The sequence below is a fragment of the Capsicum annuum genome, chromosome 12 (genome assembly GCF_002878395.1).
Source record: "Capsicum annuum cultivar UCD-10X-F1 chromosome 12, UCD10Xv1.1, whole genome shotgun sequence".
NCBI lineage: Eukaryota > Viridiplantae > Streptophyta > Magnoliopsida > Solanales > Solanaceae > Capsicum > Capsicum annuum.
In genome coordinates, this window is record NC_061122.1 from 25,930,203 (window position 1) to 25,945,344 (window position 15,142).

Genomic DNA, 15,142 nt, shown 5'->3' on the forward strand with positions numbered 1-15,142 from the left:
CTCAAATGTCATAGAATTGAGAGTTGGAAACACATAAACAAAGTGTATTGTTGATTTATTGGCAGAAAAGGAACTTGTTAGGCTCCACTGTACTCTTTGTTGAGGTCAGAATCCCCTCGATCACCACGCCTGCTTTTATTTTGCCTCCTTTTATTTTTTAAATTTGAGATTAGTAGAAACTTACAGACTTCGAATGTGCCTCTGATCTTAGCTCGCTAATATGTAGTTCTCAATGTATGCAATGATCTCGGACTATTATCAATTAACTTACAGAAAGCATGTAAGATAGCAGCAACAACAAAATATTCTTAATCTCATATATCTCAGAAATGGTAATTGTCATACTTTCAAATTTGAAAGCAGATGAAAATGGTATACAGAACAGGATAGTAGTTTGGTTTTGAACAACTAATCTGATACCCCTCTGAAATCCAAACTAGAAAAGAACAAAAATGAACAACAAAACCAAAACAAAATTCCAAGTAGCAAGCTTGTTCAAAGTAATCTTGTATCATGGCCTTTCCTTCATCTGCCTCAAAACGCATTTGCTCCCGAACAGCGCTCAGTATAACTTGCTGCTGACCAGTGCTTGTGTTTATGCTATCTAATATCCGACTATTGTACAATGCAGGTAACACTATGCTACTACACTTTAGTGCACGTTAGAAAACAGCGGGCGCTGAAATAGTTTTACGAATTCAGATACTCCTCATAGCCAACTTTTTCTAGTCTCTCCCCTTTTACCAAAACCTCGTCTCTTCTGTCCTCTTGATACTGGGCCATCCTACAAGATGCATGATCATTAAATTCCAAGACATTCTCCAAATTAACCTGGCCGAGCAAACACAGAAAAGAATTTTTCCTCTTTTGGCGTGGGGGTGGGGGGTGGGTATTAAGATGAGCTAATAGCATTAGAACATAGTAATGTTATTACTTCCGTCGGAAAAAAGTATCTTGACGGGCTTTCATTCTTCTGTTTACCGACATCTCATCTGCTCAATAAACTATGTGAAATTGAACAAAAATGGCCCCATTAATAGTTTGGTTCAAAAAGGGGCCCTGATTGTTACTTTGGGGTCGAAAATGCTTTTTGGTCCAAGGTGTATATTAGGAAAAACCGAAAAGGGCATTTTTGACCCTAGAGTAACAATAGGGGCATTTTTGGACCAAATTATTAACAATAGGATAATTTTTGGACCGAACTATTAACTGAGGGCAGCTTTGTTAAATTTAGCATAGTTTAAGGGCATTTTTGACCCTTTTCGTTTTTGTTTTTAAAGGATGTGGGAAGATAATCTCAGAGACTTGCTCTTTTCAAGAAAAGCAAAATCAAGTTCTTTCATTTTTCTTCGGCTGACTACAAGTAGGAGGTGGGAAAAGGGGAGCGGGGAGATGTAGTTTTTATAGGGAAAGATGAGAGGAGGGTTATATTACCTAGCTTGCAACTTTATGTCGCTGATCCCCAACAATCTTACTGCTAGCAGACCAGCATTTGTGGCGCTGTTGATTGCAACAGTTGCAACCGGGACCCCTCTCGGCATCTACATAAATAAGAAACCATGATCTTTCAACTGTTATGACCGAAAAAGTCTTATGAATGAACTGATAAGAAACATCAACTACCAAGTTGTCATTTGTAAGTTTGCTGATTACACAAGCAGTAAAGCAACTAAAAGAATTTGCTCAAAGTACCACTGCTATAAGAGCAAGGTTGCATATATAAGAGTAAGGGAACAAATATACATTTTAACTTTTAAAGCATTTCAAAAAAAAAAAATATGCCTTTAATAGGTCAGGGCACACTGTCACTACCAGCAGAAAGATGTTTCCGTCCATGCGTCCAAGACGTTTACAGTAAAGCTCTGTTGACGAAATAAAACTAGGATATTAACTCCAAATGGGCGAAAGGGATGGCGAAGATTTCATTTCGCTGACCGACTAGCTTGGATTGAGGCATAATTGTTATTAATGTACTTGATCACTAGTCCAACCACGAATGTACACAGCTATTTTTACCACGATATTTAGTAATGACACTTTGCATTAAAGGATATTTAGGTATCTGTCCAGCAAGCACACTCAAAGGTCATTGAACTTTAAAGAGATATTAAACCCCCATAACTAATGAGCTTGAAATAACTGAATACTATTGCTCTAGAGTAACAGAAGTACCTGAACAATGGACAACAGGGAATCAAGTCCATCTAATGTGGAAGCCCGTACAGGAACACCAATAACAGGTAGTGGAGTCAATGCAGCAACCATTCCTACTCAACCAAAGAGGCCACATTTAGTGTGCACTAGAAGATCTACAACAGCGTAAGTTATTTTGTGGTGTAAGACAAACCAACCAGGTAAGTGTGCGGCACCACCAGCCCCAGCAATTATTACTTGGATACCACGTTCCCGCGCAGACAAAGCATAAGAATACATCATCTCAGGTGTACGGTGAGCTGAAACAATTTTAACCTGCATCATTACAAGGTTCTTGGGTAAATACTTCATAGTACATACATTAGGCAAGCTGCCAAATGAGATGGAAAAGGAGGTGCAATAGTTGATGGTAAATACTTCAGCAGGCACATCAAACTCTTTTAAAATCTTGGCAGCATCCTTCATAACAGGAAGATCTGAATCAGATCCCATAATGATTCCAACACGTGGTGCAACTGCATATTTAATGGAAACCAAAATCGAGGTTGTCACTACACTCCTGAATATCTTACCAGAATGTAATATTTACACACGAAGTACTTGAATATATTTATGAAGCACTTTGACAACTAACCTGCAGGCTGGCCATTAACAGTGTCTTCATTTAGCATCACTCTTAGCTGCGCTTCCGCAACGCCCATAGAAGGGCCAACTATTGTGATGTGTCCCATCTTGCGTTGCCTTCGCATGTCTACAAGTCATTGAAGCATACAGTTTCACTGGTTGGTGGCATTCTTGCATGCTTGCTTTTTAAAAAAAAAAATGAGAGAAAGCATTTAAGGTTACATCTAAAATTGTCTCTGAGGAAGGTAAGGAGACACAGACCACCTATACGAGGTCAAATCCACCAACCTGGCTTGTCATACCAATGAATAGACGCCCCTGGAATCCCCAATGCCCTTCCAATAAGTTGATTAGCTAAAAGAAATCCAGGTTCTCCCTAGACGAAAAAAAAATGTTGGACAAGCATATGAGAGTTGCTGATCAACTATTATTGATTCAAACAACAAATACAAACTTCAAAAATGCATTAAAACAATTTTTTTGAAGATACAACATTATTTTAAACACCAATTGCACACGCAAGATGAGTTGTTGTATTAGGGAGCCAGATGGTAAAAGCAATTGTCCTTCAGCAAATTCATGTGAAAATGCATATTGAAAAAGATGAGCACCAATGTGTACAAAATTTCCTAAAGCACTCCAACGTGATTCAGTAACTGGCATTTACTAAATCTCATCAAAACTGATTGGAGAGGAGGGAACTACTAAGGAAGATAGATTACATCGTCTTCCCCCAATACGTTATACATGATTGCGGCAGGAGTTTTCATTGATGGATCACCAAGTGGAAGGCCCACGACAGCCCGCAAATGCTGCTCAAATTGTGAAGTGAAGCAAGCCTCAATAGTGTGATGGCCACTATTATGAGGTCTGGGAGCTACTTCATTTAGCAATATCTGCAAGAAGTTAACAATTACAGACAGGTTTAAGTTTTAGAAAATATGACTACTTTTGAGAGATCTGAAAATACATAAACTCATAAAGTTCCTCATAAAACAAAAAATATATCAAATGCGTGTGGAATATGGCAGACAACCTGACCATCCTCTGTCAGAAACAGCTCAACAGCGAAGACTCCTGCTCCTTCTAATGAACTAACAGCTCTGTGTGCAACATCTGTTGCAAGCTTCATAATCTTCCAAGATACATTTGCAGGTGACTTCACAATATGACAAATGTTATCCCTGTCAAAACAGAAAATCCAGTAATCAGGAAATGGAAATGATGGCACAGTCAAACTTCTGAGAAAGTCCATACTAACACAATGATACGAGGAATGGTGAATAGACCGGGAAAAAGAAATACAATCAAACCTGTGAACAGTTTCTACAGCAGGGTAACATGCAATTGAACTATCCCTTCCCCTAGCCACAATCACAGAGAGCTCCTGAAAATTAAAAAAAAATGAGGTTTTTAATTATCTATCAAAATCTTTATAAGTTAGAAAAGACAGGTCAATCCCTGCCTAAGCAGTAGCAGAAAGTGGTGATTTCTTCACATGAATACAAAAATTGAACTGACCTCCGAGGTATAACTAGAACTTCCAGTTTAAAATAAGTTCAAAGATTGCAAAATCAGGAGTAAATATGTTAACCTTTGAGCTGATGTTTAATATATTGTTACCTTTCACAAAATACGATTGCTAAAATAAGAGCATTGGCAAACTTATATTCTCAAACTCCTTAAAACCCGGAACTATTGGAGTAATGTGAAACTTCTTTCTCGAACTTATAAAGCTCGGAGCTTAACTTTTAGATTAATGGCAAATAAGCACTCAACATGGCTAACTTTCACTTCAGAAGATATATCTAAAAATTGAAGGTCCCCTTCTCAACATGTATTAATCCTCAAAAACGAAACCCAAAAATAATTCCTCAGATGACTAATATATGAATATACCAAACAAAATCAAATCAAGCTACAAGTTGATGTTCTTTCGTTGATTTCATGAGAATTTCAGTTTGCCTTAAACACCCCTTATTTCAAGAAGGCAGGTTTCCCATCCAGAATTACAAGTTAGGCAAAACCTGCTTCAAATCTGTTTAAAGCAAATGATGCCTTCTGAAATAAGGAGAAAGTGGTTGTCTCATTGACTTTGAGCTTCAAGATAATGGTGTTGAGATCTAACTAACATAAGCATCTTGGTATAACTAACACCGGATGAATATGATTCCTAATTTAACTGCATAAAGCAAAGATAAATATAGTTCTATCCTTTTTTGTAGAAAATGATCGGTAAATGCATATAAAACAGCCGCTTAACGGTGAAGCAAATTCTAACCTTCACAAATGGAGCCCATTTCTCAACATATAAGCCACGATCATATCCTCCAAGAGCTGAAAATTAAATTCAACCACATATCAAGGCCTGATTAAGCCTCAATCCCACACAAACAAATTAACGAAGTAGGGCATCATACATTCCTACAGAGAAAAATGTGGAAATTTGGATTCTTAACCAAAGAAGCTAACTATTATTAGCAGATATTGTTCCCCTGAGATAGTAACATTTCAATATAAAACCCATAAATGTGTTGATAAATCTTCATGTGACTTCTTCGCAATTTCAAACACAGATTAAATCAGAAACTCATGGAAACTATTTATCAAATCATATCTTCTCCCAAAACCTTATTTTTGCACTTGGATAAAAATTTAAGAAGCAAAGGAAATACTTAGCAGATTTGTTCGGATTGGCATAGTACCGTTAACAGCAGATGAGAGCTGCTCCTCACTTTTAGCAACAGCATTGCCACGCCCATCATATGCCAACTTCCTGCTCTTAATCATAAGAGGATAACCAAACAGGTCCCCTGCTCGTCTAGCACCTTCAAGGTTATCAATCTGTATGTATTGTATTTCCCAGATAAGTGAGAATTGTCAAATTCATATCAAAGGGGTAAGATAAATAAAAATAGAAATACTTGCCACCATATGCGAACCTGCATAAACTTAGGAAGTGGGATACCGTGACGGGAAAAGTGGACCTTCTGAAGATATTTATCCTGTTACAAGAAAACATGAGTAAACCAAACAAACAATTGTTGTTAATTTAGGTAACCAATGAACAATTATCTTTCTTCCATCCAAACTAAGACATGTTAAGTGTCTTGTTTGGATGGTGGTTTCCCATGGTATGGTATGGTATAGTTATCAAGGGAACCATGTTTGTTTTGATTGTTTTCATAAAAACATGTTATGGTATGGTATCTTTTCATGGTTTGGTAACCATGAAAACCCCCAATTTACAGAACCACCGATTTGGTGGTATCCCATGGTTTTTTTTTTTTTTTTTTTTTTCAATTATGCCCTTATATAATATTATTAAATCTTATTTTACCCTTTATCTAATATTACTTATATTTACTTTTTTTTGCTTTTTTGCTCAATCTTTTCTCTGCGTTGTTGCGTTGTTCATCACTGCAACAAAGCTTTAGAGACATTGCAAACACCAAATAGAAGAACAGCACAAAGAAAAAAGAAAAGAAAATGCACACTATAGAAATCGATTCCTTCTGATGCTGAAAATTCATTTAAAGCAAGTCGTGCAAACCAAAAAGCACCTGATAATTCTTTCTCCAACTTCCTCCAAGAAACGAAAGTAGCAGTATTCCCACGATTTCTTTATCATCAAGCTAATCAATGTTGTCACTTCATACTCCCTCTTCCATTCTTTATAGATGGTACTGTTTTACATCTCTCTAGTTTATAATCTTTCGCATCATCACCCCATAAAAGAAATAATGTTGTATAATAAAAGAAGTTGTTGCGATTCTAGTTCTTGTTATTTCATGAAGGTAAAGTTTTAATTTTGTTAGTAAGTTTTATGAATTTAATAACATAATATATTTACAAGACATGATTTGTGATAAATTTGTAAAAAAAAAAAATATTTTATATTAAGGGTATTTTAGTAAACTTACCCGCTACGATACAGTACCATACCATCAAACCAAACAAAAATACTGTTATCAAACAGCAGTGAACGATACAATCTATCCAAACATTGTATTGTACTGTACTGTACAATACCATACATTATGAAACCATGGCAAACCACCATCCAAATAGAGTGTAAAAGACAAACCTGTATTATGCGAATAGTAGAAGCCTTGGGTTGGCAATCCACACCTTGTTGCTCAAGCTTCTCAAGTGTGGGAACGTCAACATGCTCAATCTCAACGGTTAGTACTCCACACCTGCTAACATCCAAATTAGCTTTCTTCAAAAGTCAAAATCCTTAAACATATGATTTAGTAAATAACAGACCTTTTCCCAAATTCTTCAACTGTGGCACTGTCATCATAGCTTCCCACCACATGTTGATGTGCTAATGCACTAGCAGGACAATTCTCCATTGGGTCCAAGACAATCACTTTGATTGCCATTTGGGATGCTGCTTCACACAGCATACGACCTAGCTGCCCTCCTCCCAAAACACCCACAACCGTTTCTGATAGTCCGTGGACTGCTGAACCACTGCATCAAATTTGATAGTTGACACATTCCAAACAACCATTAACAATAACAAAAGAAAGTTAAAATTAGCACTAGAATTTCTAAGAACCATATAAAAGACACTCCCTACATTTCAATTGCTTGTCTGGCTTTGACTTGGCACGGAGTTTAAGAAAGTAAAGATGACTTTTGAATTTTGTGGTCTTAAACTAAAGATACGATGAATGTACAAAATGCTCTTTAAACTTGTGGTGTTAAACGTACCCGGTGGAAAGCTTGAACTAAAGAGTTGTCAAAAAGGAAAAGAGGCATTATTTTTAAACGGACTTGAAGGAAAGTAAGACACACAAACTGAAATGGAAGGAGCATCTAAAACAATATGAACAGTGAAACTTTTTCTTAGCAATGCTCATGAAGAGCACAACAACAACAAAATACCTAGTGTATTCCCACATAGTGGGGTCTGGGGAGGGTAGAGTGTACGCAGATCATACCACTACCTCAGGTGAAGTAGAGAGACTGTTTTCAATAGACCCCCGGCTTAGAACCGATAACAGTATAACAAATACAAAAGATAAGTGCAAAATAAACTAACACCGCTAGCAACAAGATAATACTACCACCACAAGATAAAAATAAGAACTACAACAACAACAACAACAAAAAACCCAGTATATTCCCACATAGTGGGGTCTGGGGAGGGTACAGTGTACGCAATCCATACCACTACCTCAAAAGAGGTAGAGAGGCTGCTTCCAATAGACCCTTGGCTCAAGATAAGAGACAGTATATAGAAGCATGCAAGGCATAGAACAAGATAAAATAACACAGGTACGACATCCAAAAAAAAAAAAATTACAATGCCAAACCAAGGACACCAAAATCCACCTAATTACTGACTACGACTCATCCACATCCTTAGCCCTCTATCCTAATGCCTTTCCTCCATACCTTCCTATCCAGGGTCATGTCCTCAGTCAACTGCAATAGCTCCATGTCACGTCTAATCACTTCTCTCCAGTATTTCTTCGGTCTACACCTACCCTGCTTGAAACCATCCAAGACCAAGCTCTTACACCTACAAACTGAGGCATCCGTGCCCCTTCTCATCACATGACCAAACCATCTCAACCTCACTTCCCGTATTTTATCCTCCACTGACACCACTCCCACCTTCTCTCGAATAATTTCATTCCTAACCCTGTCAGCCCTCGTGAATCCACACATCCAGCGCAACATCCTCATTTCCGCCACTTTCAACTTTTGGATATGAGAATTCTTGACCGGCCAACACTCCGTTCCATACAACATAGCAGGCCGGACTGCACCTCTATAGAATTTGTCTTTCAGCTTGAGGGCACCTTCTTATCGCATAAAATTCCCAAGGAAAACCTCCATTTTATCCAACCTTCCCCAATACGGTGAGAGACATCCTCATCTATCTCTCTATTTCCCTGAATCGTAGATCCGAGATACTTAAAACTATCCTTCTTGCAAACCGCCTAAGAATCCAACTTCACTACCACCTCCTCCTCTTGCCTCGAGTCACTAAACTTGCACTCCAAGTACTCCGTCTTCTTCTTCTTACTCAACCTGAAACCTTTAGATGCCAGGGTTTGTCTCCAAACCTCCAACTTATCATTAACCCCTTGTCGCGACTCATCAATCAAAACTATATCATCCGCGAAAAGCATACACCAAGGCACTTCGCCCTATATATTCCGCATCAACACATCCATCACCAAAGTGAATAGATAAAAATAAGAACTATCTAACCAAAATCATAGGCATCACACAGCACCATGCATACAAAACTACAGACACAAAAGAACGCTCCCTTATTGTTACCGACGCACTCCCACCCCCTAACACTCTACCCTAACCGGGTCCTCCACACCTTTCTATCAAGGGTCTGTCCTCCGTAAGTTGTAACTGCTCCATATCATGCCTAATCACCTACTTCCAATATTTCTTCGGTCTACCTCTACCCCACCTAAAACCATCCATAGCTTAGTGTCTCATACCTCCGCACTGGAGCATCCAAGCCCCTCCTCATCATGTACCTGAACCAACGTAACCTCACTTCTCGCATCTTATCCTCCACCGACACAACTCTCACCTTCTCCCAAATAATCTCATTCCCCACCTTATCTTTCCTGGTATGTCCACACATCCATCGCAACATTCGCATTTCCGCCACCTTCAACTTTTGGATGCGGGAGTTCTTAACTGGCCAACATTCCACTTCATAAAACATAGTCGGTCGGACTGCCACTCTGTTGAACTTACCTTTAATCTTCGGGACACCTTCTTATCGCATAAGACTCCCGAAGCGAGTCTCTATTTCAACCACCCTGCCCCAATACAATGCGTGACATCCTCGTCAATCTCGCCATTGCCCTGAATCATAGACCCCAGATACATGAAACTCTCCCTCTTCTGAATGACCTGCGAGTCCAGCTTCACCGCCACTCCATCCTCCTACGACACCTCACTAAACTTACACTCCAGGTACTCCGTCTTGGTTCTGCTCAACCGAAATCCTTTAGACTCAAGCGTCTGCCAACTTATCATTAACTCCTCCCCAAGTCTCGTCAATCAGTACTACATCATCCGCAAATAACATACACCAAGGCACCTGCCCTTGAATATGTGGTGTCAAAACATCCATCACCAAGGCAAATAAAAATGGGCTAAGAGTTGTTCCCTGGTGCAACCCTATCAAAACTGCAAAGTGCTCCGAATCCCCACCTACCGTCCTCACACGAGTCTTCGCCCCATCATGCATGTCCTGGATTGACCTAGTGTAAGCGACGAACACCCCTCTAGCCTCTAAGCACCTCCACAAAATCTTCCTCGAAACTCTATCATACGCCTTCTCTAGATTAATAAACACTATGTGCAAGTCCTTCTTCCTCTCCCGAAACTGCTCCACTAATCTCCTCACGAGGTGAATGGCCTCAATGGTCGAGCGACCTAGCATGAAACCAAACTGATTCTCAGAGATACGATCCTTCTCAGCCTTAACTCTACCACTCTTTCCCAAACCTTCATAGTATGACTCAACAACTTAATGCCTCTACAGTTGTTGCAACTCTGAATGTCTCCCTTGTTCTTATATAAAGGAACCATCGTACTCCACCTCCACGCTTTTGGCATCTTTGGAGGAACCCATAAAAATCAATTTGCAACATCAATTATATGCAATTTGCACCAAGAACTAGACACTAATACATTAAATATACGAACTTCACAGATTCTTGAGCAACCCCATCTTATGCATTGGTATATTTGTAGGGAGGGCTGGTGGTGTGGGCTGTTGGGGAGTAGGGTGAGAGGATTCTGGGAGCCTCGAAATTGTAGAAGATGAGGGTGATAGAAATTTACCTGGGAAAGGAGAAGCTGCATCCACTGTTGGTTCACTGTCGGAGTTGGATTGTGAGCGTGAGTTGGCCTGTAACTTTGCTGGAGAAGGAAAAGATATTGAGTGAGGCTTTACAGGTGTTTGGGCATCTATTTCTAATGTAATTGGAAGCTCCGTAGTTATGGTAAGTTTGGGTGTGGGATCAGCAGAATTTGAAACCGTGATATTGTCCCATTTTAGGTGCGGTGATTTGATGGCAATATTGGAGAACATGGTTTTGAAAGGGAAAACATTCTCAATAAATTGCACATCGCGAGATAAATATACCTTTGCGGAAATTGGGTCAAAACACTGGTGACAGTGATGAGATAAGGAAAATCCGAGATAGACACACGGGGTGGATTTTGGTTCAAGTTTATTTTTGGAGTATGGTTTAAGCCATGGATAGCATAAACAACTGAAAATTCGTAAGGAGCTATAAATCAGGCAATTTTCCAAGTAGACGCTGGAATGGGGATTGGTTATCTAGTTGAGAGGTGGGCAAACGGTTAATGAGGTAGACCGTGTGAGGACACATGAAAGACCAAAATTGGGGAGGAAGGGACGCCTCATGTAAGAGCGTTCTTGCAGTTTCGACAATATGGCGATGTCATCGTTCTGCAAGCACAACTTGTTGAGGCGCATATGGTGGAGTAGAGAGAAGCTCAATTCCGTGAAGTGAGAGATAAAGGTCAAGACTTTTATATTCTCCTCCATCATCAGTGTACAGTGATAAAATTTTGGTGTCAAAATGCTTTTCCATCATAGGATGGAATTTTTGGAAAATCTCTTTGTCCTCACTTTTATTTTTTAATGTATAGAGCCAAGTATATTGATCAACAAAAATACAATAATACAATTTCTTGTCAAGAGATAAGACTGGTGATGGCCCCCATAAACCACTAAAGATTATTTGAAGCGGTGTAGAGCTACACAATGATAATTGAGTAAAAAGATGCCGATGAGCTTTATTAGATAAGCAAGAATTACAATAAAAAGGTTTGTCTTGCTCATGAAACGGTAGCGAGAATTTATTTAAAATAAACCTAAGAACTCTAAAGTGGGGATAACCCAAACGTTGATGCCAAGTAGTGAGAGGAGTAGATGTGGCGGTCATGTGAGCTTGGGGGTGTGAAATAGGCCACTCATACAGTCCATTGTTGGTCCGACCGTGCACCAGCGGTTTCCGCGTTTTCAGATCCTTCACAACAAAGTCAAAAGGGAAAAAATTCAATGAACTTTAAATTTTTTTGACAAAATTTTGAAACATAGAGAAGTTTGTGTTTAATAGATGGGGCACAAAGAGTGTGAGATAGCTTAAAAACATTATTTGATGCATTTAATTGAGTAGAACCAGTGTGAGAGATGGGAATTTTGTTACCGTCACCCATGGAGACATCCTCATTACCGTGGTATGGTTGTAGGTTGTGTGGCTCCGTGGTGATATGATGGGTGGCTCCGGAGTCGACTATCCAAGGGTTAATGGCAGCAGTAAATCCAGCAGCATAGTTGGCTTTGGCCTCAAAGTGATTATGAGACTTCGAACGACAAACATTGGCGGTGTGGTCAATCCTATTGCATAGTTGACATCGAGTAACAGTCTTTGGATTGGAGTTGGACTGCCACTTTGGATTGGAGTTGGACTGCCACTGTGATGTAGTGTTCGGACGTGAATTCTGGTGCCACTGTTGAGAATTATTATTCTGCCTAGGATTGTTACGGTTATTGGTATTGGATTTGGTGGGAGTCGCGACCGCGACAGTTATGGGACTTGAAAGTTTCTTAACATCCTCGTGACAAAGGAAGAGTTCATGATCAAGTAGCTTTTCAAACAATTCTTCATATGAGACAGACGTATCACGTGCACGAATGGCAGTAGAGATTTCACGAAATTCAGGACCTAGCCCGCTGAGTATTTTGACAATGAGTTCAGGATTTGACATAGGAGAACCAGCAGCGGCCAACTCACCCGAAAGGGACCGAATAGTGTGAAGATATTCAGTGATGGAGCGAGATTCCTTCGTGACGCGAGCAAGTTGATCACGCAGGCTGAAGTAGTGTGCAGAGCGTCCCAAGCTGATTTGGATGAGTTGGCTGCAGCAACAGTCGGAGCAATGGTGGGTTTAGCATATGCCATGAGGGCATTTTGGATGAGTTGGTCCTGACGAAACCAAGTTAAAAAAACAAGATTGGGAGATACATTGTTACCAACGGTCAGGGTGCGAATAGGGGCAGGAGTGGTCCCATCGAGATGGCCAAATAGATTATAACCATACATAAGCATGGAGAATTGAGCTTTCCAGGTGGCAAAGTTGTGGCCACCGCTGAGTTTGATGGGTAATTGGGACGCAGGGTTGAATTGAATAATAATGTTAGCACCTATTGTGTTATCAACATTAACAACTCTGGGATTGTTGGCCATTGCTACTGATTTGTGTGAGGAAGAGAGAAAAAAACAATTAGGATCGTTCTCATTAGAGAGTATAGAGCTTTGATACCATGTAAACGCAGAGTAAGTGCTGATAGAAGAAGATGTTTTATTAATGAAGCATAAAGCGTATTAAATAGAGTTACAGATAAACTAAGATGAGTCCTAAACTAACTAAACTAGACTAGTCCTAAATAAACAGAAATACTGACTAGTATTACACGTGATGTTTCAATAACAGGAACCCATAAAAATCAATTTGCAGCAACGATTTTATGCATTTGCAGCAAAAACGAACTACTAATATATTCAAGATGCATACTTCCAAGTATTCTTGAGCACACCCATATTACAAAACCCATAAAAATCAATTAGCAGCAACGATTACACGCAATTTGCACCAACAACTAACCATTAATATAGTATTAAAGATACAAACTTTAAGGATTTTTGAACAAACCCATGTTTCATAAACTCATCAAAATAAATTTGCAGCAGCGCTTATATGCATTGGCACCAAGAACTAGCCAATACGACATTAAATATACAAACTTTACAGCCACTAATTCGACGGGATACCTGCCACATCCCACCCGCAACAGGTAATGGATAACTCTGTCCACCAAAGTCTAGAACATTAAAAAAGATTATTAGTACCTGGTTGAGTCCTGTGAAACATCCGATGAAGCTCTACAAGACAATACAGCAGAACTGTTGTGCACTTTCTGAGCTGATGTGAACAAAAAAGTTTGATTTTTAACCATAGAGCCAAAGAATGCACTCCTTTGAGCTACAATTGTAGAGGCAAAACTGGTTCTTTTATGGGCAGAAATAGTTGGGAGAGTGTTGCTTAGGCTCAACATTCCCCCTCTTAAGTTTTCCTCCTACCAAAGATACAAGTATGAAGGAGTATAGTGGAGGAAAACAGAGCAAAGTTTAATTAAGTGGGATACTAGGTTTTTTTTGGTTGGACGAGGGAGGGAGGGAGGGAGGGAGTGGGGGACGGGGGTGGTGCGGAGGGGGGTTGTTTTTAGTCAAACATCATAAGAGGTATTAATTTGAAATAAATTCATTTAATTAATTAAATCTAATATAATTCTAATTTTGAGTATTGCACTTTATTTCATTTAATTTAGAATTATTTTAAGGTAGAAAAATTTCGTCCAGAATTATACTATTTGAAATAATTTACTTCGAGTTCCAAACATTTGGAGTTATATTCATTTATGTTTGGCCGAATCACTTGTGTTTTTTTTTTTGGTCAAACACTTTGTATCATTAGTAATAGGAAGTTAGTTGAGAAAATTGAAGGAAATGTGTTTTTTAAGTGTTGAATGAAGGATTGGTGATATTGACCAACAGATAGGGTCAAACATTATTAGGAAACTTGATTAAGTTAATTGTGGATTTGATTAATATTTTCAAAACTTTCTAATCTTTTCAAAAATACAAATCAACCCAACCCACATCCCTCTTCAATCCAAATCAATCACTCTCTCCTCTCTCTCGACAGCTTCTCTCTCCTCTCTCCCAACCAACAATTCTACAAAATTTCTCCCTTCAACCCCCGATGACTTCTACCTCCGGCGACAAATAGTTGGGTTTCGAGTTCCCCTCTTTTCTCCCTTTAACCCCCGGTGACTTCTACCTCCGACGATAAATAGTTAGGCTTCGAGCTCCCCTCTTCAATTCAAATCAACCTATCTCTCATCCCTCTCTCGACAGCTTCTCTCAACTCTCTCCCAACCAATTATTCTGCAAATTTCTTATTCCAATCCTAGGCGACTTCAACATCCGACTACAAATAGTTGGGCTTCGAGTTCCTTTTCAACTTCAACCTTCAATCGACGTGACAGCCTTACTCTCCGGCCACAACAGCTTCGAATTCTTCATCGTTTATTTTCTTCTTTCACAAGTAAATTTTTTTGGCCTTTTTAGTTTTGAAGAAAACGAGGAACTTGGGCCAACTTCTCTTATAGTATTGGTTAACAATTTCAATATTTGTTGCATTAATTTGAAATGCGGTCTGAATAAAACCCTAATTTTTGGTATTTCTTCTCTTCTCTTTTCGAAGT

At 39.2% G+C, this 15,142-nt stretch overlaps 1 protein-coding gene across 1 annotated transcript; it reads right to left on the reverse strand.

Moving 5' to 3' along the window:
- Positions 1–286: 286 nt before the first annotated feature.
- Positions 287–14,078, reverse strand: LOC107851129 (phosphoribosylaminoimidazole carboxylase, chloroplastic). Its single transcript, XM_047400888.1, has 16 exons — positions 13,725–14,078; positions 7,048–7,257; positions 6,866–6,977; positions 5,721–5,783; positions 5,484–5,622; positions 5,060–5,115; positions 4,092–4,165; positions 3,815–3,962; positions 3,501–3,674; positions 3,067–3,154; positions 2,789–2,905; positions 2,572–2,669; positions 2,352–2,469; positions 2,173–2,267; positions 1,435–1,541; positions 287–784 (listed from the first exon to the last, which is right to left on the reverse strand). Exons 1-16 carry the CDS (start codon positions 13,928–13,930, stop codon positions 691–693), a joined length of 1,899 nt encoding a protein of 632 aa, XP_047256844.1. The 5' UTR covers positions 13,931–14,078; the 3' UTR covers positions 287–690.
- Positions 14,079–15,142: the final 1,064 nt, after the last annotated feature.

Excerpts from the sequence above, each read along its gene's own strand:
- LOC107851129 (XM_047400888.1), bottom strand. The coding sequence starts at position 13,930 with ATGTTGAGCCTAAGCAACACTCTCCCAACTATTTCTGCCCATAAAAGA. Across the intron at positions 7,258-13,724 it reads GTTTCACAGGACTCAACCAG|TGGTTCAGCAGTCCACGGAC; the intron begins GTACTAATAATC and ends AATTTGATGCAG. Across the intron at positions 1,542-2,172 it reads CCCTGTTGTCCATTGTTCAG|ATGCCGAGAGGGGTCCCGGT; the intron begins GTACTTCTGTTA and ends TTATTTATGTAG.